This window comes from Strix aluco, chromosome 5, assembly GCF_031877795.1.
Source record: "Strix aluco isolate bStrAlu1 chromosome 5, bStrAlu1.hap1, whole genome shotgun sequence".
In the NCBI taxonomy this organism is placed as follows: domain Eukaryota; kingdom Metazoa; phylum Chordata; class Aves; order Strigiformes; family Strigidae; genus Strix; species Strix aluco.
The window spans coordinates 12,759,003-12,785,660 of NC_133935.1; the positions used below are offsets into that span (position 1 = coordinate 12,759,003).

Here is a 26,658-nt window from a genome sequence, read left to right on the forward strand (position 1 = left end):
TTTAGAAATACTGACCTACAACTAGTTTTACCATCAAAAATATTTTTTAAAAAAAACATAAAACACCCTCACTGTATGTTTTCTTTATCTGAAATGCCCAGAGCTTAGTATTCCCAAAAGTCTTCCTCTTGATCTTCCATTATTAAAAGAATGTTAAATAAATTAAAAGGTGAATACAGTCAATCAGAAGCATAACTACTATGGAATTCCCTGATTCAAAGGTTTTCTTCCTGCAGGCTTATAAAGAATTGCCTCTGTTCTTACCTCTACAGAACGAATCACTTTTGAGAGCTCTTTTATGAGATGCCCAGGCCTAATGTTGTCTGGAATTTCAAAGGCATGTTCTGTTACAAGCTGTATGCAAAGGGAGAAGAAAAGATACTTAATTCATTTTTCAGATAAAAGTGGAAGTAATACAAAATAAACAAATCTACAGGGAAAAAAATTTAAAAGTAAAAAACCATATTAATTTCTGTAATAACGACTGCAAACTGCCAGAGCAGATACACGCACACACACTGAAGCTTCCAGTCCAAGCCTTAGAAGGCAGCAGACATCCCTTAATGTCTCTAAGAATCAAAACAAGGGGTAATACAAAGCCATACGGACAACCACTTAATTATTTTTCCCCCTCGTACCATAATCAGCTTCTTTTTTTGGCTTTAGCAGTATAGAGCCACACTTCAGAAACTCATTAGAGCCATGACCTTAAAAACAGCTTAAGACTAAGGGAATTTCGCTATGGCAAAAATTTATTCTGAAGAGCAAATCAAGAATAACAATCAGTAAGCAACATGTAGATTTTTAGACATCTGCCTCACATTTCACTTTTAAAAATTACCCTCTTAGCTTACTTAGAATCCAGTAGGTTGGAAAAAGCAATTCAAAAAATCATTCCCTATAAAAAAAATTTAGGAAGCCATAACAGTTTATGTTCCCTTTAATCCTCTGAAACAGTATCAGAGACAGACTTCATATATAGAGATATTTTTTTTATATATATATATCCAAATATGAGTAAATCCACTCTACAGTTAGATCTAGTAAAAAAATGTTTAATATTTTTTATGTATAGTTTAAATGTGCCTCAAAACACATTTGTTAGAATTAAACAGACAAAAGAGCACTCACACATAGACCAGAATGACTGACATGAATTCTGCTACCACTTTAATTGACTATTTAAATGGAAAACCACCCCACAAACATTTTCAGCTACCCACACTTCAAAAATGAGATTCAGCAGCAAAATTATTGCTAGAAGCAATTTGATACCGTATGTGCATTTCATTGAACCTGGCTTCCCCTCAGTCATTAAAATGAACGCTCTCTATCCCCAAAAAACAACCAACATGGATGTATACCACAGTACAATCATTCATTTCAGTGCCATTAATTCTATAGGAAAGCGTAAATCAGCTGCTATTATTTACCATTGTTCATCCTCATTCTTTGAATGCATCACCTCTACACATTCACACTTGGGAACACACCACTTCTGTCACTAAATATGTTACCATTTTTCCAGCAAGTTACTGGTCATTTTAGGACCATTCAGTCCTTTCTATTTAACAACTTCACTCTCCCAAAAGCCTTCCTGCCCATGAAGACTTCAAGAAGCGACTGATGCAATCCTCCAAAACACCAATTTCGAAGTTTCTCTGCTTTAAAAATACTGAAAAACCTTCCTAATACAAACATAGTTTGTAGAAGCACATTATTTTGCCAGTATTATTTATAGTAACTTTGAGCAAATTAAGTACCACTGGCAAGTGCACTTGTTTGCCACTATAAAAGGTATCTGTTTACACCAAAGCTTTCTCAATTATGCTGTGGCAGAGTAACTATTAAAGAAAAAAAAGGGAAAAAAAATCCACCCAAGCAACTTAAATATGCTAACAAATTCAAATGAATATATAGCCTAACAGTCTGATAGAAGGAAAGGATGGGCAGAAAATATGAATACCTACAGATGCTATGTCTGAAAAATTATTATCATTATTAAATAGCTTGTTTTTAAGTTGTCTCTGCATACTGGTTCTTGGAAAAGGAACGAGCAGCCTTTGGGACTGAGGAATTCTCTTGTACTAGGGAGAACAGGAGCAACAAAATGGCCTAAGTATGTCAGATGTAAATTGCTAGTAAAGAAAATAATGGAAAAAAGCTATGATTCATTCAAGAGCTTCAAGAAATGGTTTTGTAAATGTTGGAGATACAGAGAGGAAAAAGAAACTTGTTTTAAATCAAGGGATACAGATAAAAAAATGTCCTGGTAGGCAAATTAATCCACCCATCTTTGGGGACTAGCATCACAAAGAAGTATATCAATACTTAAAAACGCACACAAAAAAAATTAACATAAAAATAGTAAACCCCACATCCCTCCCTCCTTACAGAAAACCCCTATTTTTTTCTTTTACAACAATTATTAATATATTTTTTAAAAACACAGAACAGGTGCCCAAAATAATCTTACTGGTACATGAATCAAACATCTGAAAAACTGAATCTGAGACCTGTTGGTTATACAAGCTGGAAGGAGGCCAGAGCTAAAATCCAAGAGCTCAGACAACTGGGTAGGTCACCACCATTATTTTGTCTATCACCTAACATGCAGACTGATGATCTGCACCAAAGTAATCTGAGGATACACATACTGATAAAGCCTTGCACAAACTGAATTCAAATGAAGACATGAAAACTAAAATAATTTTAGCAGCACTCAATCTCTATTCTCAGCATCTTGTAATTTTTGGCAGTTTTTAAATACTGCAGAAATGAAGATACCATTGTCCTGCTGAAGATCAGTTTAAAATTATCCAGCAAATAATTTAAAACAATTCATTAAGATAATTTACATGTCTTCAAAAGACATACTCCATGATACAAATGTGAAACCTCATGAGTAGCTTCTTATCTGAGGAGTATTCACTTGTCTTTCTTTTTTTATTTTTAGAATCTGTCTGAAATCCCCAGCATGAGCAGATCATACAGCAATGTACAAAGCTCCTCCTGTCTTCAGCTGCATACAACTACAATCCTATCACGCACATGGCTTGCTGCAAAGAAGAGATCAGCTCACTTATGAAGCAGTAGCTACAAAAGATGAACATAAGGTACAAAACATGATAGCTGGTGGACAGCAGACAACATTGGGACTAGATCACTGATGTCGTGCAGTTTCCTCACAACTGAAGTATCTGTTCAGCCAGTGGTTTAGGAATACTCACAGGTCTCATTAATAAGCATTCAGAATGCAGCATGTGCAATTTATTTTTTTTTCCCCACAGAAAAGTAGGAAACATATCACATTCTAGATGAAGTGTTAATCAAACTACTTAATGAGCTACTAGACTGTACACAAATGCTACAATACTATACTACAGCAATCGAGAAAAGACGAATTCCAATCCAATTTCAAATTAAAATAAGGATTTATACAGGCTATGTTTGATCTTATTTATCAGCAGTCTGATTACTTGGCTTATTATCCATACCACAGATACACAGATCGCTTGGATTCACAAACGGTTTAACAGCTTGGGCAAAACATCCTGTAAATACTGCTACACTGCTTACTAACTACTTTTGATCCAGATGAAGAGACACTGGAGGATCAACTCAGAGGTGTTACAGAATGGCAGCAAAGGTTCACCTGGAATCAGTAATGCTACACAGGCTGGATCCTAGAGGATTCCACACAGAGCAACCACCTCTGCATCTACAACTCATGGTCAGTTCCATGAAGCCCATTATGTTGGATGCAGCACTGTGCAAATATCGTACCTGTTGCACAGTAAGTTCTCTTACAAGGAGAACTTGTGGGCAGAAAGACCAAAACAGATCTCCAAGAGACAGTTCAAGTCAGCATGTCCAGAAACAAACTAGAATTAATAAGATCAGTCAGAACGAAACTGCCTGTCAGTGAACAGCGCTTCCAGAAGCACATGTTCCAAGAGGGCTTATTAGCTCAGGCACATGAAAAAACACATGGAGTTAGGACAGATCCAGTGCTGTGCCAAAACAAATAAGCTTTCCTGGAGAGCAGAGCACCAGAAAAGCCAGCACAGACAACATATTAATGATTTTACAAGAGTCAGCCAATGGTCAGCACGGACAGTATTCAACTGAAGTTAATATCCTCATCTGAATCTAAACCGACTCTTCAGCAATACAGGTGTACATGAAATGTGCTCTCCAAAGCATTGACATTAATGGAAAATGCTAAATATCAGGACTTTCCATCCTTCCATTGCCTCAGACTAGGATGAATCAACTATATAAACACATCTGCTAAAAAAAAAAAAAAAAGCCCTACTGTATCAGCTTATCCTCTAGCATTCTTATGGTGAAGCAAGATTCTACCTCCATCAGCTACAACACAAGAGCTTAACTGGTCTAAAAAGATTTTATTAGCATAATGGAATATAAAATTGTCATGATGATTCTTCCCCACATCAGCAGCACATACTCTCAATTGAGTCGTTTGGTATTCATTAACAGATAAAAATAATCTTAAACTTTAAAAGGACACAGACCTTTATTTACTTCTAAATCAAAACAAAGCTCACCAAAATAGCAAACAAAATCACGTATACTTACTTCTTTTTTCATCCATAATTTTAAAGCAGTAAGTAAAGCCTTCACTCCTTGCACTAAATAGCTTGGAGGCTGGAAACCATCTTCCCTCAGTTCTAGAAAGGATACAGATACCAATTTAGTAACAGACTAACAGTGAAAACAATACAATGATACCTACCCCGCAGCCCATTATGCATTGCCATTATGCAACAACACAAAAAAGGAAAAATTGTGCAAGCAAATGAAACATGACATCCTGTATTTGTGTACATACAAAAGCAAAACAAAACAAACAACTGAACCCTAAAGTGATTCTCCATAAAAATCTTCTTTTTTTGACTTATTCTTGTGTGAATTAGGGATAGTTTACAACATACTAAAGGTCAATTAGAACAAAACAGATCTAAAATACAGAACAAGAAAAAGCATATTTGAAGAAATAGATCACTTTTATTTCATTCAGAAATACTTTATTCAAAGGGGACCAGAAGGATGTGGGATGCATCTCTAAATTAGAATTCCTATTGCTTATTCCCATCCATACAGCAAATGGTTCACACTAGCACACTTTCACTCCCCAAACATTTTCTGTCACACTTCCAAGTATCACAGTTCTCCCTCACACAGTTTACATCATTTTTCCTCCCAAAATCAAAGGGGGTGAGGGCTGGAAATCACTCAGATACAGAAGCTGCTCTTCTTAGGAAAGCTGGTGCTCCCAAGTGATTGCAATTTCTTTTCAATTTTCTCTTTTCCTTCATGGCATAAAAAAAAAGAAGGGAAAAGACAAATCCTCCATAAACAGTCAAAAGTAGATTGTAACCTCTTCCCATGTTCCTGACAGTACTTCCACTTGTCAGTAGCAAATGGACCAACACTAGAACTATTTGGGTCATTTTATTCCCTTAAAAGAATACACTAATAAAACACTGTTCTTATGGATAATATATTAGTCTGCTGGCAGAAAAAGGGAAGCTCTGTTACTAAACAGCTGTTCTTCCCTCAAAGATGCCTCCCACTTGTTAAAGGGTACAAGAAGGAGTGACAGGCCTTTGAGTTGCAGCAGAAGTCTTCCTGCCCACTAGCTGACTCAGCTGATAAAATTTTGAGAATACAATGCAGCATCACAGGCTGGATTTTTAGCTGCAATAGAAAAGACTCCATGACACAAGAGTAATCGAAATTAATGAGTATCCGATAGATGAACAAGTTACCTATTCTGAAACCCCAAGAACTACAAAGAAAAATAGTTTAGGTGAATGCCACAACACTTATAATATCATAAAACACTTCTTACCAATGAAGAGACAAAATCAAAATGTTTACAACCCTGATAGAATTTCGTAAGAACCACCAGGAAGATACATTTGTGCTGATTTTGCTTACTGACCTGGGTAACACTTGAGTGCTTACTGCACTCAACATTTTACAAGATGATCATCATCATTACCTTTCACAACCGAATTACTATCAACCCTTAGTTATAAAACAACAGATTCTGACTAGTAAACACCTAATTCACACGAGTCTTGATGCCAAAGTGCAATATAATCTTCACTCTAGCCATAGAAACCTCAATTTTTATTTTTTATGATGGGTTTATAGATCACAGCATTGTTCTGCAACAAAGTATCTGCTAAGCCATAGATTAAAAATAACATGAGAATAAGCTTTATATCCCTCCCCTAAGACACAAGTCACAAGAGGCTCCTAGTCTATGTACTCAAGGAGTCATGGGATAAAAAGAGGAGTGGGAAGAAGGGGGGAACGAACATGAGACACAACTCATAGTTAGCCAGATGATATAGAAACATATACTGTAGCTCTTCCAGCAGGAATGATCCTATGTCTTCTGACAAGTTTGTAAATTTTAAATATGCAGGACTGAGACCAACCAAAGCAAGCTTTCAAGAAAAAATACTCTTTTCTTGGAAGGAAAAATTTTCTGCAAGTTTGTTCTATTTGTTAAGAATTCTGAGTTGCTTTAGGTTCATCCAGAAGCTTTAAATGCTCATTTAGAAAACAAGGGTTGTTCAATGCCTTCCATTGTTGAAAGCAGATAGATAATTTTCAATAGCTATGAGTGTTTTCATATTAGAAAAAAGTTACATGAGATTTTGATCTCTTCCAAAGCAGAAACTGAATTCAGCAGCCTCCTCTGAAGGTTGATTTCTCTCCTTTGAAATGCATCATTTGGAATATGACATTTATTATCAGGATGAAATAGAGCAGGCAGAAGACAAGATATTTGAGGAAAGGAAGGTGAAGTCAGACAGACACTCCCTCAAGCTCAATTACACATGGGTACAGATATAGGAATTACAGGACTAGTTGACGAAGTCTGGAAAGGACCGGCAACTGTCAAAAACAAGAAGCTGTCAAGATGTCTATTGATAAGCACTGATATAAATGATTTAACACAGCTCATAGGAACTGATGCATCTTTCCTACAAAAGCCCTCACAGACACCTTTCCCTTCACAACAAAGAGCAGAAGGTAAGAGGTAGTTTGACTGAAAAGGTCAAAGAAAATGGTAGAAGGGTAAGAAAACCTCTTCATTTAGCTGTGAAGCCACTAAGAAGTAACCCACAGATACGTTAGTGGGATCATTTGGAGAGTCATTTGCTGAAAAAAAGGAGAGAAAGGCTATCAAAGGGTACTCAAACATCTTAAATGATATAGAAGAAGCCTGAGTGAGAAACTGATGCCACTGAAGTAAGTTTTCTATCGTTTTTAACAAGGTCTTTTCAGATAATGGCAAATTAATTTTATTTGGCTGGTAGTATAACTGCACTGTGCCAGTATCTCAGATACTCTGTCTTGATAAGCTAGAATATTTTCATTGACCAGATACATCATCAGCACTGGATAAAAAACACTAATTAAACAGTTCAAAGGTTCCAGTAGCATGCTAGAAAATGTTAGTTATATGCATCACCAAGTGCGCTAAGAACCAAGAACTGAGTGCCCTAAACCAAGAACTGCTGGATCTAGAACTGTCACAATGCAGCATTCACTAAAATTTGGTTAAAAAACAACGTGGCTTTAAAAAAAAATTAAAAATAGCCAAATCTAGTTTTTCAGCTTAGAAAGTTTCCTTTGTTCACACAACAGCGGTATAATTTTCTCCATTATCAACGAAGAGAGACAAAAATAAAAATAAAAGCAGATACATGTATATCTTTTAAAACAAAAGAAGGATTACCTTTCAATGTTTCCAGTAAGTTTTTGGCCACAAACCAACAGATGGCTTCAAAGAAAGGAAATTTGAAAAGATCCGGAGTTTTTAGCCTCTTCTCCATTTCATAACACCTGAATACATAGAAATATTACAAAACATGAATATTTTAATTACCAAATTCATTATTCAATTATGCAATCATTCAAATTGACACAATGTTAAAAATAAAACCCAAAAAAAAAAAACCATGGCCATGATAAATAAAAGAAGTCAAGTACCACATAGTTAAATCCCAACAAGACCACAGACAAGATTGAACTCTGGTCTCATCCAGGTTCTGACCTTATCAAGTTTGACTGCGGCACTTCTAAGAATAAAGTTGGACTTCATAAAACTAGGATACAAACCCAATGTGTGATCTTTTAACAGATGGAATTTTATCAGGATTCCACTGTAATAAATAAAAACAAAATGTTTAGAAGACAGCTCCACATCTTGGACAAAAACTAAATACAGCTGCCCATAGAGCAATGCTGACTTGAGGACGCTCATTTCAACTCAGTGTCGCACACCTGGGCTTGCTCAGTTTCGTTTTATTCACTTACACTAATCTCCAAAGTAGAGTTTTTCTTTCTTTTTTTTTTTCTTTTATTCACTTAAATTCTTGCGTACCCTTCATTTTGCTTTTGAAACAAACTTTGCAGAAGTGAAATAAGAGTATGTGCTTGATACATTCTAACTGAAAATGCCACTATTGTCTGTTTGAGAGCCTGTACCGATTTGATCCTGGTTAAGAGCATGAAGAAAAATATCTATTAAAAGATTATCCTGCTAACTGAAGAAAAGGTATAGGAAGATCTGAAACTAACCTGAGCTGCATGCCAATATTGAGGTTGTGCAAAAAGTTTCCTCCAAAAGCCATACAATCCTGAGACGTGAGCACAGCATGAATCCAGCCTAAAATGACAGATTCTAAAACTTAATACATACATATAAATTACTCTAAGACTGTTTTTAAATACACATATAAGTAAAAATGCTGTATCTGAAAACAAAAAAAGCAAACAAATTTGTATTCTGTGCTAGGAACAAGTAATTAAATTTTAACATGTAAATTACAGTGTTTCAGAAATCTAGTCGAACTGTAGTTTTCTGAAGGAGTTAAGATTAATTTTTCACTGAGGGAGGAGGAATGCAAGACCACCAGTGAGTTTTCAAGCAAAAATTCCCAAAAGTTTTCCCTCTAATCAACACAAATAAGCAAGTTGGGAGAGGAAAAATATACTGAACAAAAGATAAAGTCATAAAAATAAAATAGAAATTATATTTGTGTCAATAGTTATATGTTGCTTAAAGTAACTGAGCTGTTTGCACAGCATAAAAAAGTCATAGAGTGATACTGAAGTTTCTTAAATAGGAATTCAGAAGTAGTTCCATTAATTATTCTAAATACAGTCATGCTAATTCCAGTGAAATTACGATCAGTTTAAAAGCCAGCCTAGGCACTCTGACTATATAAATTTGTCACATAATTGAAATATTGTCCTTGTGAACTCCACTATTCAACATGGCAAAGCACAGCCAACATTATACTATCAATCTAGCTGATTAGTACTGGATCACTTCAAGTGAGTACACAAAAGAACATATGATATAGCTTCCTGATTAAAAACAGTTACCTTTAAAATTTATACTATGCAGCTTTAATGTAAATAAACTACAAACAGAGTTTCTTCTTTCAAGATTTTTTTTCTGATTTTGCATGCATACAGATGATCTTTTGACAAAAGATGAGTTGGCCATACGTCTGAAGATTACTTTGTGGTTTGACTGAGTATGTCCAAACACAGGAAGCTCCCCAACTTGAGGCAAGATCAGACCAAATCACTTGCAACTATATATTGCAAACTACCATTAAAACCATGCCCTAATTCAGTTACGAACAACCAGATCTAGTTGTTGTGGTACCACATGTAAAAAGACCTGAAACCTAGCAACTACGCTAAGCAACATGCCTACTATGTAGTCTGGGAAGGAAGCAAGTTACAGAATGGTATATGTGAGAATGTAGAACACAATGGCACATGCAACCTGAAGGGTTTTTTTAATTAATATTGTTCAGTTTTACTTCTGCTCTTTGAGAAGTGCAGGACAAAGAAGATTGCCTTGTATTATCAGCTGCATTTTGCCCTTGGTAATATGGTTTCAATTTTTCACTCTTATCATCATCACAGTAGATTAATACCTCTGACTCCAAGAAATATGTGTACTTCAATCCTTTAAACACACACCTCCCCTGACACTGACAAAACTGACAACAAAGCCTCATCACTGTTGCATCAACACCAAGGATTTTTATGGCATACCTGTATGAACTAAAGGATTTTTTTTTACATTCCTACTTTCTATTTTTATGCTGTAGTTTTGATCAAGATCTACATAACAAGGCAAGAAAATTTGGTGTAGACCACACATAGAATAGCTTGAATAATATTTAAATAACTCTCAAGAGCCTCCCAGTAGGTGTTATTCATCTACGTGCAAAATTAATTTTAAATCAGAAGTCTACTCTGAATATATTTCAGAGATTATTAAAACAATTAAGACATTCACTAGCATCAGTGCAAGCAGAAACAGCAGAAGTGGTTTTCAATAGAGATCAGGGGTTTTTTTAAAGACTTTAATCAGTCTTACAGAATTTCCCAATGTTTAAACACCTGTCCTGGAACCTAGTTTAATTTATTGGTTCTTACACTATATTCCATCATATGTATGGGAATACGCACGCGTGTATACACACATATGTGTATACATGCATTTACATTAAAAAGTATAATTTTATGTGTATACACACACAAATACACATATACATCAGAAATTATCATTTTATGATACTTTTCTTTTTGGCCACATTACAGTGAGAGCTCAGATTCAGCTGATTACTCGGGAAGCAGAAACTATTTTCAAAATCTATGGGTCACAATAAAAGTTCTTTATTCTGTAATTCTGCATTCTTTGTTCATAGATGCATGACCTTGCACTTAGATAAATAGAAAATTAATGTCACCTCTTGCCAAAAATATATGATTTTAAAAAGCTCTGGGTGTTCAGGAATATTAAGTGCATATATAGCTCCTCACCATGTAGTATTTATTCTGCACAAGCCATGAACTAGAACACTAAATACTAAACCTCACAGATAGAGAACTGAGCTGTGAGAAAAATGTCGTAGTCTGTCTAGAAAGTCCACAACAGAATAAGGTGCTGAAGATAATCTTTAAGGCTTATTCCAGAAGCAGAATTGTGCACCATTTTCCTTCTCCATGTATTTAAAGCTTCCTCCCCCAACAAAAGGGAAGATAGCACCCAGTACAAATCTTACAAAGTAATAAAAAGTATTTATATGGATGGACTGGAAAAGTGAAAATACAGAAATTAACTGGCACTCACTTTACTAGCAAAATATGGTTTGATCTCTTAAAGACTTCTATATTTATGGTATTTGGGAGTTGGGGGGGATTGGGGTGGTGTGTTTTGTTTGGAGGATTTTTCTGTGTTTTTTTAAATAAAGAAGCTTAATTGTTCTGGTGTTTCTCTTTTCTTAAAAATGTCCTGTAATTTACCAGATGCTAATAGGTGACATGTACAAGAAACGTTAAAGAAAATCAGAAGAGGCCATGCCTCTGCATCATTTTTAAAGGAAGCTGCTAAAACGAATTTATGAAATCTTCAGTTTCATAAACTATATCTACAAATAATTCCTTTTATTAAAAATAAAAGGTTAACATATGAATTCAGTTATATATTATTCACTTTTATTTAGGGGCACTTTCATTTTAATTCAGAGACTCTCTACAGGCTCCACCACAGTTTAGATTTCCTGCTGAGAGAAAACAAAAAATTAAAAAATATCCCAACAAAAACCCCACTCAACTTTTATTTTTAATCCTCTAGCCTACAGTGTAAGAATTTTATGTTATGTTTTTGTAATAATTTTGCCTAGTAAGTCTTACAATATTGAAAAGCTGTAAAAACAAAATTGCATTATAAAACTAAGGTAAGAATTCAGTCTGGATATCTATCAAATGGTGAACAAAGTGTGTTCTATGAATTGGAACTATTTCCCTGATATCAATATTAAGCTTTAATTTGTTGTCTTATAATTGGGTAGTAAACACCCTTTCTTTCCCTAGTAACTGTTATTACTGTCAGGCAATCTAAAAAGCTAATTAATTGTTTCGAAAAGCTAAATTTCAGAATTTTTTATTATTCTCTCTTATCCAAAATTTTAGGAGAAACCAAATGTTGATAACACAATCATTTTAGGATAGTCTTAACTCCTGGTGACTAAACATGCTAAGTCCTAGTAACAAGGGTAAAATCTTACCTGTTGGAACAAATAAAGTGTGTCCTTGCTTCACAACACATTTGTAGCATTTGTCAACCTTGTCCCCAAAATATACTTCACTCTGGGTGACAGATGAACTCCAAGACTCATACAGAGCCAAATTTTCATCAGTGGGCTTGATCAAATAGAATATCTTCTCACCCTATTAAACAAAAATATTAAATAAATAATGTCCTCCCAGAGGCATACTGCAACCTCTGAGTCATTCCTAATGAAGTAACAGATTGACCTAAATGGTAACTATTCCATATTTCTGCTATGGAATGTTAGAGCTTCCTAGCCCCAGTGTTTCACAACCATAATCCACCAAAAGCTTAGTCAATAGTACACTGACTAGTTGGTGTCTTCTGATGTAAAAGAAGCAAACAAACCAACGAAAACTATTCATTGGAGTATAAAAAAATCCCAGCTTTTATAAACAATTCATGGATATGTGCACACATGCCAAATGAGAAAACATAAGATGAAACCACGTTGCCTCTTCTATGATGCATACATGGTCAAAGTTTGTGAGCAGAATAAGAAGTTGAATATGTCAACGATTTTCAATTAATTTTTTCATACTAAAACCTCACTATGCCACCTACCAACCTACTAAAACGATCAGTCAACCAATTACAGTCTAGAAGTCACCAACAACATGCTAAAATAAAAGCATAAAAATGCAACATCAACAATCAATAATTCACTTTCAAACTCCTCCCCCAGCTTTTTAAGCACAAAATTTCATACAGGTGATAATGCCATAGAAGGCGGCTCCACACTGAATAAACTTTGTTTTGCATAGTCATAAATCAAGAAGCCTTCATACCCAGAGAACATGGTACCAAACTGATGTTCCTCCAAAATCGATATGAAAATCAGTATAGCTGTCCTGGACACCCATCAAGCAATACTTCTGAACAAAAGGCTTAGGGAAGACAGAATCATCTGGCCAATAATTTTCCACCCAGGAAAGCTTTCTGGCAATATCTGGTACTTCCACTAATTCAGACATCCTTTTAAAACAAACAAACAAGAACCATAAATATAATCAAGAGTAAGCACACCTCTTTTTAAATGACAGCTTTACATTTTTGTTTCCTATAAAGTTATTACTTACGAATTAATAAAAATGTTTTATACCCACATTACATCACAGTAGTCGTCTACATAAAATATGCAGCCTCCTATCTTTCCCGCTACAGACATATTCCTACACATACTGTTCAGCTTAGTGAAAACCACTTCCTATGTTCAAGGAATTGAAGTCAATACTCACTTTGTGTCTGAGAATTCCAGGCTGATCACATTCAATACTTTTGGTCGGTCAGGATTTGTGAAATATTTAATATAATTATGGAGCTTCATTTTACTGTCTGCTTGTCTTGCTACATCTATTACATCTATCACTTTGTCGCCACCTGTGAAAAATAGGATGACTTTCTTAAACCTACCACAGATAAAAACAGCCAAGTAAGGTGTTTAAGAGAAATTTTACTTTTTCCCAGCCTTTATCAAAGCATTTCTGCACAAAAACTCCATTACTGTCAGTATTCTCTTGGAACAGAGACAGATCAGTATAAACCAACTTTTTATCAGGTCTAACTTTAATTGCGATAATCAGCAAAGGACAGAACTGAAAACGCTCTAAAAATAAATCCTCTTTTCTGTGGTTAACCAAAAAGAAAAAGAGCAGTATGGAATGACTGCAACTGGTTTTAAAAAAATTGAGTTTGTGGCTGCAATTGGGAAGACTAGATTGAGAAAGTTATCAAGGCAGATCTATTCCTCACTCTTCCTATTAATCACCACCATAGCACTTGAATATTTAACACAAGGGCCACCGAGAATTCTTTACAAATAAATCCTATCGCTCACAGCTTGTAATTCTTAGCAAATTGGAATCAAACTTGCACCCTCCTTATATACATACACAACTTCTAAGCACACAGTAATTTCATTGAGTAATTGTCATGACTGTACCTAATTTCTGAAGATAAGGATTGGTTTACATATCACGTATTTTAAAGCAATACATCTGTAGAACTTGACAAGCAAGAAGCAACCTTTAGCCAAGAGACAGGACTAATGACAATGTTATAATAGTCATTGGTTTATGTCCATTTAGTTATACAATGGCCAAATTTGACAATTAATTTTGGAATGCTGGAATGTATCTAGATGCAATTTTAAAGTAATTATGTTTATAACACACAAGTTCATATCATATTGATAAATTCCAGTTGGAATAGTATTTATTAAGTCTTCCTATTTTTAATTTCAATAATAGAAAGGTAAATCTATGGCATTCCAATTTTTTCTCTAAACTGGAGAACCTGGCACGTTAAAATATATGTATGAGAACGAGAAGATCAATTTTCTCTCTGAATCTGAAGAGGCAGTATTCCAAAATAAAAGATTCAGAAGTACCAAAATTATAATTACACTTTAAAGCAGAACACATTACTGTTTATAATTATCATAATGTTAACAACATTCCATATACCACGTCTTTCCTATATGCTGGTGCCATTGTAAAATGATGGACAGAAAACCTGCTTTCAGCACACATCAGTATATTAGGTTATCACAAGAAGACAGACAAGGCCATACACAGACATCTCAACTGTACTACATGTTACAGGAAATGCCATGCTGCCATTGGCTCGATCTCTATTTTTCTGTACTGCACACTTACATGAGGTTGAAACAATTACAGACTAACAAGAGATCTGATAAGAAAGAAATGGTCCTCGGGAAGCTCTAGCTCTCCTGCCAAAGGAAGCCAAGGTAGGAAATCTTCCAGGAAGAAAGTTTTAATTCAGAAACACCAATTTATTGAGCCCAAAACATTGTCTTGCTATATCCTAACCAATGATTAAATTTTATTGATCATAGAGTGATTCATTTAATTCCCACAGAGAACAATCTTAAAAGTCACTACATTTTATTGGTTTACAACATGTAGCAGAAAAAAACCCCAGCATTCCATGTTTCACTTGCACCAAAATTAACATGTTTGAAAGTTAAAAAGTAAGGCTGTACTCCTATCACATATCTACCACACACACACAAAAAGAGAGAAAGGGGAAAAAAAAAAACCACAAAACAAAAACTGTAGCTTTAATTTTACTCTCTGGTAGTCTTCAATTTAGAATATATATTTAGCATGCTGGAAGCTCTTACAATCATGCAAATATTTATTTTAATTTACAGACAGCAAGTACTCAGAGTGACTCTTACCTACATAGCGTTCCACATCTAAAACGGAGAAAGTTGGCGGAGGAAGTCTGAGCCCCAGACCATCTAATTTAGGAACCATAATGGGAACATCAAACCCATGTTTCTCCAGGTATCTTTGTGTCAACTGGCTTCCATGCATTTTCAAAATGACTTCATCAGCACTGGTGGAAAGAAAGAATGGAGTATTAACAGAAAAGCATCCCGCAAGTACTACTGAAAAAAAAATTATGTCATAGTTTGGGAGAAGACAGATGGAAATAGCTACATCTGAATCCAAAAGAAGTGGACACACTACTAATATACTAAGCATTTAACTAAAAGACAAAGAAAACAACCTAAAGCAGCAAGGAAACATTTACTGTCATGCATAACCTGGGAACTCATAGTCTTTCAATATGACTGAACACAGTAATTGAAAAGGATGGGGAAAAGGAATTCTCAGAGAAGGCATTAAAGTACATTTTGGTAACAACAACAAACTCCTTTAAAGAATTGTAAGTCACTGTTTCGGTAAGCCAATCACAGACAGCTCAGGATGAAAGTACAACCACGTTTCTACACTTTCCTCTAAAGGAAGTGAGGATAGATAGCTCATATAAATGTTTTATGTTATTTGGAATGAAACTGAGGACTATTCCTGGACTAGAGGAATAGACAGACAATATTCTGACAGTTCAGGCACAAAAAAAATCAAAACAAAACCCAACCACTCATGCTACTGTCCCCACGCCCCCACAAAAATAAACAAATAGAAGCCCCAAACTCCCCACACCATCCTGCAGCACTCCCAACAGACAACATAGCCCCCTGCAAAACTGAACAGGGGAAGCTATCCCATGAAAAGGCAAATGTATCCATCTGAAACAGGGATGGGGCAGCAGCGAGGGAATTCTAGAGGAGGAAGTCATCCTCGACCTTAATTTCTGAAGCAGAAAAATGTTAGTTGTGCCCCCCCCCCCCCCAAGACACACTCAGCTGACAATGTTTTCTCTATTTTTTTCACCAAAACATCTAAGTAAGCTTCAGTACCTTGGGAAAGAGCGAGCCCGCAGCTGTTTAACAAAGGTCCGTGTTCCAGCCTGCACCGGTTTGGAACCATCATCCAACTCTGTGTAGTCATGTCTGTGCCAGTTCCTCCTCTTCTTCACTACAAATTTCAGGAGGATTAAACTTTGAATTAGTTGAATCAAATGGCTCAGATTAGCAGTCATCCCATCAGTGAGTCAGACATGCCTCAATCACATTACTATGATTAACAAACCTTATTGTTTATGCAGGTGACATGCTACCTATCAGCAATGAAATCTTCAGGACACCCGACAGTAATCCTCTATACTTCTATAGCTCCTTCTGTGTGAGAACCTCAGTGCACATTATACACTATTTAAGACTCCATATCCAGTGCAGCAGCCTGAAAGCTGTCCAAATCTAAAAAGTCAGCAACAAAACTAGAAATAGAAATTTAATTTCCTAAAGCTCAGACTTTTTTTCTTTTTTAATAAACAGAAGAATCAAACCTCTTCAAGATCCATAGATTTCATTTTATGTATCAACACAGAATTAACAGGACCTAATCCCCCCATCGTGCTATCTCACCATATGAGCATACCCATATCCAGTCTGATACTATTCACTATCATTTGCTGTTTGAAACCAAACCACCTTTCTTTTATGCATTGCTTATGTCTCCATAAAAATTCTGGGCACAAACTGGTTTGGGCAGGTCTGATCTTTACTGCACAAGCACAATACATACAACGCAAGCATTGCACCCCAAAACAATCAACTTCTGAGTGGCTTGAAGCTTTAATGCACCGTTACAGCATATTAATAAAGAACAAAGGATAAATTAATGTTCTATTACAATTTTGGGAATCTGAAACTGAGAACTCAATAGCAACTAAATTGCATTTTTAAAAGTTCCCTATACTTAAAGGGCCAAGGAAAACGAAAAACTAGACATTCTCACAAAAACTGTTGCGTTGGTCTCCCCATGACAAATGACAAATATGCAAATGAGAAAAAAAACCTATTTTTATACAATCATAGAATGATTTGGGTTGGAATGGACCTTTAAAGACCACTAGTCCAACCTCCATGCCATAGGCAGGGACACCTTCCACTAGATCAGGTTGCTCAAAGCCCCGTCCAACCTGAGTTTGAACACTTCTGGCGACGGGACATCTACAACTTCTCTGGGCAACCGGTTCCAGTGTCTCACCACCCTCATCGTAAAAGACTTCTTCCTTATATCCAATCTAAACCTAGCCTCTTTCACTTTAAAACTGTTACCCCCTTGTCCTGTCACTACAAGCCTTGGTAAAAAGTCGTCTTTCTTATAAGCCCCCTCTATATATTGAAAGGCTGTATTTTAGAATGTTGTAAGCTGTATGCAGCTTCCCCATTTGAATTTTTTGTCCATAAGTGAAGCAGAGGACAAAGTGACTTATGATATGGTGAACTTACCACCTGTCTTCAAATTTTCATTATTTCATGACAAATTATTCCATAATAGATATTTAATTAATTCATCTTCATTTACCACTCGTTTTGTATCTTCATTTATAAAGAACACAAGTTTACTGCTTTGAAAGGAAGCCCTTGATTGTGTCACCTATTTGTTAGCAAAATGAACTTTGCAGCACTTTCTCTCTATACAAATAAACCTGCATCTCTTGTCCTCAAACATTCAACAGGCTGAGAAGCTCTTAAATTCCCAACAGGTGCCTCAGCAAAAAGGACCACCACCTCATCTGGGAAAGAAACTCCAACAGTGCTGAACTTCATACCTTTCTATTGACTTACCAGTACATCATTTACCACGCTAAGAAACATACTATGGCTACAGTCATTTTTAGGTTGCGTTTCAGTTTTTCCTAAAAGAGCCGAACTCTGGTCCACAGCATTAGATAGTCACTGCTGGATGACTGCCCCAGAAAGATATACTGAGAGCAGATCTATAATCTAACCACTAATACAAAGGCAGAAATTTAGTTACATCTGCTAAGGAAACCCAGAAGAGGGAAAAGCTACTGTTACTTGTCAACACAAATGACGTTTTACAGGCATATACAAAACAGTAATGCAAATACAACACCCAGCTAAACAACTATATTAATACAAATTTGAACTTTATGGAAGAGATCATCCTTAAGTTTACCAAAGTCATGATGCACTCAAAATCTAAAAAAGTGCTACTGAAAACACAGCTAACAGTAACAGGAAGCTAAGGATTTCAGAGGGGGGGAAAAAAAGTAGTTTCTAAAAAGAAAAAAAAAAATGCTGCTTATCCAGAAAGAACAGTTGGTTATATAGGAATAACTGATATCTTACAGTCATTACACGTAAGAGGTAATTATTCCTACTGATAAGCTGTTTCCTACAGGCGTGACAAAACGTACCCTTTAGAAGACATTTAAGGGAATAAACTGACATTTATAGCTATTTGCTAACCTGAAAACCAGTGCTGAAGAGCCTGCTTAATGAGACAACTATCCAAATACAGTAAAACTTCATAAATAATGAAGCCAGGTTTATTAAGTTTTCAAAGCTATTTTCACAGTCATAAATAATAATATAAGAAATTAGTGGCTAATACTAATTTGCAACAGAGTAGTTTCTCATAAATTCACTGCTGTTATAACAGCTCATTAAAATTGTAAGATGATACAACTGCTTAAGAGATTTTATAGCACAGAACCAACTTTTAAAAATCTGTCTTTCCAATACTTAAAAATCAGAAATCAGAGTAATTCTTTTACTTAGTACTTGGCAATGTACATCACTCTTCCATAAGTAAGAGAACACCAAAGAACAGAAAACAGTAACGAAAACTTTTTCCACTTACGTATCTCTTAATTCTATAGCTTCTATAACCCCTTAAAACATTACAATAACAGTTGCAAGAAAAATAATTTAATTGAAAGGATCCTCACACTCAAATTAAAGAAAAAACCCTACATAAGTTACAATGCACATATATAACACCTTCCCCTCCCAATCACTCCAAACTAGTGGAAGGAACTAGCGTTCACCCTTGCTGTTCCTAAAAGCTGAGGCACAACCCGCTGTGACAACCCTAAAAATACACACACTAAAAGTATACTAGACAGTTGCAGGGGGGTTGAGAAAAGGGAAGGAGTATGCTGGCAGTTTTTGTGAAAAGTAAGCAGAAAGCTATTTTCAAATTACATTCCTTACACACTAAAAACAATGGCCCAGTAACTGTACCTACTTTAGGCGAAGACTATTCCCTGTCTTCTCACACTACTAGTCTGTCTCAGAGGGCACATGCTGGACTTCAAATGCGGACTGTACATCTGTACAATGAGGCCCCAAGTCTTGGAAGTGGTCCTCTAGGTGATTCCCAGTGACCAAAACAGCAAGAGAAATGTTAGCATAGGAAGATTGAAAAATTTTAAGGAGCATACAGTAAATCACCACTTCTAAGGTCTGGCACATCATCTCATATTGTCAACTCAGACCAAACACTGGCATTACTAACACAGTCAAAAAAATAGGTGGGAGGGTATTTACAGAGTTTGAGAAGGTAAAACCAGATTAAGAAAGTAATGCCCTGACAACCACAGTCCTGTTAACATTTACTGCACCTCGTGTTCTCTTAAAGCTCTGGATTCTAGAGTCTGGTGACAGACCTGACTCCCAACACTCATGCAAAGAGAGCATTTTCAGACTTAAGGATCACTGAGAAAACTTTGAAAATAACAAAATATAGTATGTCGACTCTAAACCAAATAAGCTAATAAAACTTCATAGTGTATTACTGGTTTTTTAAAATGCTCTTTTTTTTTAATTATTTAGCATTTTAGGATTATTTAGCATGTCATACACATGACCACTTACTAAAGGTCTCGTAAAACTGTTGCTCTTCCAAATCAAGAGGATTTTTTTTTTTTTTTAAATACAAGAAGAAATTGATTGGTTAATTTGATCTTCACATCTAACTATGCAGTAGCTTTCTTTTCATTATTGGAACTTTTACATAAATAATTTTGTAGGATACTGAAAGTAACCATCCATTTGGTAGCATGAAGTATGTGTTTCTTGCATATTTTTAGTAAATTTTTTGCACTACATCTTTTGATTAGATGGGATTATACACACGTGTCTGCTGAAATCACAGATATACGTGCCCTCTTAAACAGCTGAATTTTTGTCTCTTTCAAAACTCCTTTAGACAAAGGGATTTTAGAATACAAAGCTGTAAATAAAAATGCTTTTTTTACTTACATAATTTCATATGATTGAAGCACTCTGGAGCACTGCTGCAACACCTGAAGTCATGAGACATTATCAGTCTCTCTAAACGCTAAAGTAAGTGGAGCGCAAACCACTGACAGTTTAGCTGAGAACAATTAATAAAATTCCAGGTGAAGACATATTTCAATATATCACCTCTGCTTGGGTTGACAAGTGACATGTCTGAAGCTTCTCCTAAATCTAGATGATCTACTTACTTGAGGCAATATGAAGTAATAAGGATAATTTTTACCGCAGATTTTTGTATTTTGAAAAGACTTTCAACACAAAAATCACTATCTTACTGTCAAATTGCTGCAGGTGAGACAGAGTTTGCATTAGAGCTAGCAGACTGCATTAAAAGAAAGGTTATCCACAGGCATCACAGTGACGCATACTACTTCTCTCAAATCAAGAAAAGAAAAAAGTTCCAAATTTAGTAGTTTATTATTTTGGAAGTCCAATATGATCCCCTACTTCTCCTCCTCCTAGTCCCTCCATTCCACAGAAACAACAGGCAGAAAAGTAGGGAAAGAAATGGCTGTTATTTGTATTCTGATTTACAGGAGAGACAAGATTTTTAACTGAAAATAACAACCTGAATACTAAAAACTACAAGCATGTAAAACGTCATTTACCTTACCTTTTAGTCCCTAACCTAAGAGTATCTAACCCTGAACTCACATACTATACAAGATACATATCATGCAATATACATTAATTACATCAATAAGTGACGCTTTATCGCTTTGTTCATACTCCACAAGAGGAGGCTGCAGTGATTTTAAACTAATTTCTAAATGGTAAAGTAAATTCAGCTTTGAAAAGATTCTAGATCTTAAGTTGTTGCTGACTATAAATCACTATGTGGTCTTCAAGAAAAAAAAAAAAAAAAACAAAACATGCACTAGAAAACACAAATGACCATGACTTACTGCTTGGAGGTTAAAGATACACCATGTATATAAACATTTTCCAGGTTTAAACATGGAAACTTAATTCATTGATGGAGAGGTGAAATTCATTTTTACACTGTTTCCTTTTGAGAACAGAAGTCATAGGCAAAAATCTAGGGAGTCGGATAAAGCAGGATCCTGTCAGTAGTTACAGAAAGACAAAAACTGTTCTGTTTTTCCACTGCAGATCTCTACAGCAAATTTATCTACTGAAAGAAGAACCAAAGAAGAGGTGTCTCTTGCTGCTCTGTTCCACAGACTTCTGGCAAAAAAAACCTGCATGAGGACCTTGGTGGAAACTTGTTTATAAATCAGAAACCTGAAATTTGGAGCTGTGTAACTCTCAAGGATATAAATAGGAAAAAAACAAAACAAAACAAACACCCACCGGAAGTTCATATTCTCAGATTTCACTGGACTGTTGTGGCATATAGCCTACAAACACCAAGAAAGGTAAAACTGCTAACTCCTACATTTTCTCAAAGTTGCCTTCCCAGGTATTAGAATTTTAACAATTAAAATATAGGAACCTTAAGCTATCTTTTGGATTTTCCCTTTTTTTTAAAAAAATAAAAACGCATACCATGATTCCCTGATTTTCAATCTCCCACTCTCTGTTAACTCCAGATTTTTTTCTTCTAACTCTGTGCACTTTGATTTCTCTAATCTATAGCAGTGGCTTATATTTTATTCTATCTACATCTGCAGATCAAGGAACCTTTCAGGATGGTTTGTTTGTTTTGGGGGGGGGGTTTTTATCATCTCAGAGTTAGTCATGTAGAACCAGTACCTTCTAAATAATCAAACTCATCTTGAATGTTCTTCTGAACAGTCTTTTTCAATTGTACATGGAGAGAAGAGAGACTGGAAGTGTAAAATAAAGTTTGAATAACCCATACTTACTTAAAGAAGGTCCATGGAGAATTGCACAGTTGGGACAATGGTATAGATCAATGTCAACAGCATGGTGCTCCTCTACCCCAACACAGCTGGAATAATATTTTTTAAATGTTAATGAGGATACATGCAAGATTTATTTTTCAAGCTAAAAAATAATTAAATCTTAAATTTCTACAAGAACATGCTTAATCTACAAAATTGTAATGAGATAGCAAATTATCTCAACTACTGGGTTGCCACATAAATTCTGAGTAATAATTTATCACTGAACAGAGAATGCCATTTAAAAAAAAAGTAAACAGAATCAAATTTCTTTAAAAATGATTCCACAATATATACCGTTACCCGTCAACACCCCAAGAGGCTTTGATCCTAATTATAGGAAACAGTTTATGCAAAATCATTCAAGCAATTTTCATTATAGAAGTTACAATTTCAAAAAAATTCTGGTCTACGTGCTGCTGATTTATAGAAGATCACAGATGGGGGGGGGGGTGTTCTGGTTTTTTTCCTGCAAAAAGCACATAACTGACTCCCACTCCCCAAGACAAATCAATGAAGAATGCTTTCATATCCTTCCTGAAATCTTTACACTACTAGTACTAGCTATGTAAGTTACACAAGCAACCAGTGTTTTTGTTTCAAAATAGCAACAAGTATTTCAAAGAGCACTTGAGAGATGTAATGTTTTCCCTGTGCACATTTTTTCCCAGATAAAACAGTCAAAGTAGGATTAAAGTTTAAGATCTTTATAATAGTCATGACAAAGCATCTACAATGGTGTATATCTAAATAACACAACTTTTAGTCAGAATTAAGTACATTTTCTCAGAGGTTGAAACACTAGAGGTTAATTGGAGATGATGTGCTTTCGCACAAAGTTTTCAAGGAAAAAAAAAATCCCTACTTGCTGGTAGAATCTGAATTCTGGCAGAGTTCTTTCAGAAGTTCATTGACACTTACAAAATTGCTGACTTTATAACACAGAAGCAATACTACAAAATTGAACCTTTACACCAAAATTAGGTATTTATACTCAATGCATTCTAGTAACAGGAGAACTTGAACAGTGATGGATTCAGGTAATCCATTTCATATCAAAAGTCTAATGACAGTTCAAACACTGACGCTTTGAAATGATCCAGCTACACGAAGTCTTTTCCCTAGCAATCTAGTGCCAAAACTGCTGACATGCTCCAGTAAGTGTCAGTACATGCTGCCAAAACAATATACTAAGCAGTCTAGCATTCAAAGCACACCAAAAAACAAATCAAATCTGAAACTGAAGAGCATCTCCCGTGTCACTACCAATAAATACACCATTCTGAATTCTCTGTAAGCAGATTCAGCTGGTTCTTCTACTTCTCCATTCGCTACATACCACATGAAATTTAGAAACTGTATAGCTTTTTTATATACATACTATTTTAAAATCTAAACACAAAACTCAGCTGCCACAGTTCATCACAATTCTTGCAATATTTAGTATCTGTTTTAAGACCACAACTACAGGAATTGTTATTACATGAAAATTCAGCTGACATATAAACAAAAAGGAAGGCAGAAGCAGTCTTTAAAAATGCATGTCCCATTTCCTTCTGCTTGTGTTCTCTCTCTTTTTATAGAATAGATGAGTGACTCATAATCCTATGTATTATAAGAAAACTGTTTTAAAATGTACACTCTAAAAGCCCCAAATGAGAAGGCTGGTTTTATACATCCTCAGGAATCCATCCTATTATTTTAGCTAAATTTCTGAATTTTGAACAGCTAAAGATACTTATGTTGGACTCTATCTTGATCAATTTTGCACAATTACTCAGTGAAACACAGTACTCCATGGGAAAACTTCACTTACTCCCTTTCCTTTTTCTTGGCATTTACCCGATACATTCATTGCCATAATCCCAGATTATCTTGCTGACTAACAGGAAGAACTTGGCATCAAGGTAAACACACAATCAAGTTTTGACAACTGTCATATTCTGGTTAAGAATGTTAATTTTATTGTCTCTTACAGAATGTTACAGATAGCCTGAAAATAAAGCAAAAATTCTGTTAAGTACTAAACACTTTCTCTGACTTGATTAATTCCATAACCTTTCATGAAGGCACATGGGGCTGTGTGTACAGAGGCAGCAGGCAACACTGGAACAGTATTAGAATAGCTAGAATAGCCATTCAATAAAGAAAGCAAACATTTTCAGTCTACTATTTATGCTCTAAACTCAGGACTGGAAAGGCAAAACACTAACTGGGAGATACTGGAAGTGAACCTAGTAGCAGACACCTGACTGATGCAAAAGGCAAATGAGGTGCCAACATCTGCAAGAACAAGCGTTGCCAAGGAATGCCACAGAGCATATCAATCACATACAGCACCATTACAAGTCACTTTTCCTGAATCCCTTCCTCCAACGTACACAGATGAATCTGACATTAATCATTCTGGCTACTAGTAAGCAATCAATCACTGAGGTAAGTGCAACTTCAGACCTCAAGCATCAAAGCAAGGTCACCAAGAGGTAGCAGAAACCCTGAAAAGCATTAACATACTCAAACACAGTAACACTCTCAATCCACTGATGTCTTTCCGAATGAAATATCATTATTACCCTTCACCTCACCATCCATTTGGGCTGACATGTCTTTAGTATATATTACCTAGTTTCTGAATTGCTCATCTCCTGCAGGGAGGCTGTAGACTTATCCTCAGGAATGGTGAAAAGTTCACAGTATTACAAAATAAAAAATAAAATACAATACAATAATAGTAAAAAAAAAAAAAGCCACAACTCTAGGAGACTATGCAAAAATACATTTCTAATTCTGCTCATGAAGTTTGAAGGCTTGAACAGGCCCAATTTTACTTGAAAGGGTTCTAGATGCTGTAGCAGTGTAGAAAAATTTAGTTAAAATAGCCTCCATGATATCAGCCTCTGAGTGGTCAAACTTTCATAACTTCCCTGAGGTGTCTAGTATCAAGGTGAGGTCAGGAGGAGGTAGTAGAAGAATCAGGGAAGTGCTAAGCTTTTTCACATACAAGAACAAGCCCATCCCCGGGCAAGAAATCCCTTGCCACTCGAAGTTCGAGCAACCAATGCTTCAGACTTAAATCTCACTAGCAGGTGAATGTTTCTGATTTAGTCTCAACTTTCCATTTGATTATTATATTTGTAGCTATGTAAAAGGAGCAAGTATAAATCAAAAAGAATCAGAAGACTAACATATCTGATAGATACCAATGGATCTCTGCTTTTCTGTAGAGAGAAAATAAGTCTTCTTTCATAGGGAAAAAAAAGTCCTGCAGAGGCTGTTCTCTGTTGCAGCATTGCTATTATTTTAGAATTTAAGAGATAAGGTGAATACGGATAACTCAGTATGATGGATTCAACAACTACTTCACAATTATGTTGGAATGCCTTGTACAAGGAGTTCGCAGAAGTCCAAAACATTTACAGGAAGCATTATTCCTGAAGACTGCACAGCTGTACATAGTAAGCTACCTAAGGCACCTGGCATCTCTTCTGTCCTACAACAGAGCAACGTTGTGAACAAGTATTGGATTCATGTCAGTCACCACACAGGCTGCTGCACCTGCCAAATCTAATACCTGCTTCATCTCCATCCAGTCTGGCTTCTCTTCCCTACTTCTGATGTTATCAAGCACGACCACAACATCTTAGAAATCATTTAACTGCCTCTGTTGGTATGACTGAAAGAATTCTGGTTTAAGAAAAAAAATCCAAAGCACTCTTAATTCAAAGCCTTATTTTTGGTGTCCTTAAAGGGACATGACTACTTGAAAAGCTATTTTATCTTATTAAATCAAGCAGTGTATATACTTTACCATTATATAAAATTCCAAGTATAAAAGGGAACGATTACACACGTAGCACTACAAAAGTCAAGGTATGAGTAAAGTTTGGATGTTCATTTTCCAAATATAATTGTCACAGCTGAAGAGACTAACAGGCCAGATTATCAACTGTCAGCAAGATACTCCTACTAGGAAATTTCTGAGATTTCCTGTATATAAGGCATACTGAAAATATAAATCTTGAAAAGTGAGAGATGTAAGCAATTCTCGATGATGTAATAAAAGGACTGCAGAAAACAGATGGATCATTCTCAACATACAAAAACAA

The 26,658-nt window shown here is 35.6% G+C and overlaps 1 protein-coding gene across 2 annotated transcripts in view; it reads right to left on the reverse strand.

Moving 5' to 3' along the window:
• The window catches only part of KDM7A (lysine demethylase 7A), a 74,106-nt gene that overhangs the window by 24,626 nt on the left and 22,822 nt on the right, over nt 1-26,658 (reverse strand). For both annotated transcript variants that reach the window (XM_074825980.1, XM_074825979.1), the window contains exons 2-11: nt 22,514-22,599; nt 16,425-16,542; nt 15,396-15,556; nt 13,432-13,573; nt 12,982-13,168; nt 12,150-12,312; nt 8,632-8,719; nt 7,787-7,893; nt 4,603-4,694; nt 265-354 (exon numbers count right to left, since the gene is read on the reverse strand). In XM_074825980.1, coding sequence (XP_074682081.1) covers nt 265-354; nt 4,603-4,694; nt 7,787-7,893; nt 8,632-8,719; nt 12,150-12,312; nt 12,982-13,168; nt 13,432-13,573; nt 15,396-15,556; nt 16,425-16,542; nt 22,514-22,599 — 1,234 coding nt within the window. The remainder of the gene's footprint in view (nt 1-264; nt 355-4,602; nt 4,695-7,786; nt 7,894-8,631; nt 8,720-12,149; nt 12,313-12,981; nt 13,169-13,431; nt 13,574-15,395; nt 15,557-16,424; nt 16,543-22,513; nt 22,600-26,658) is intronic.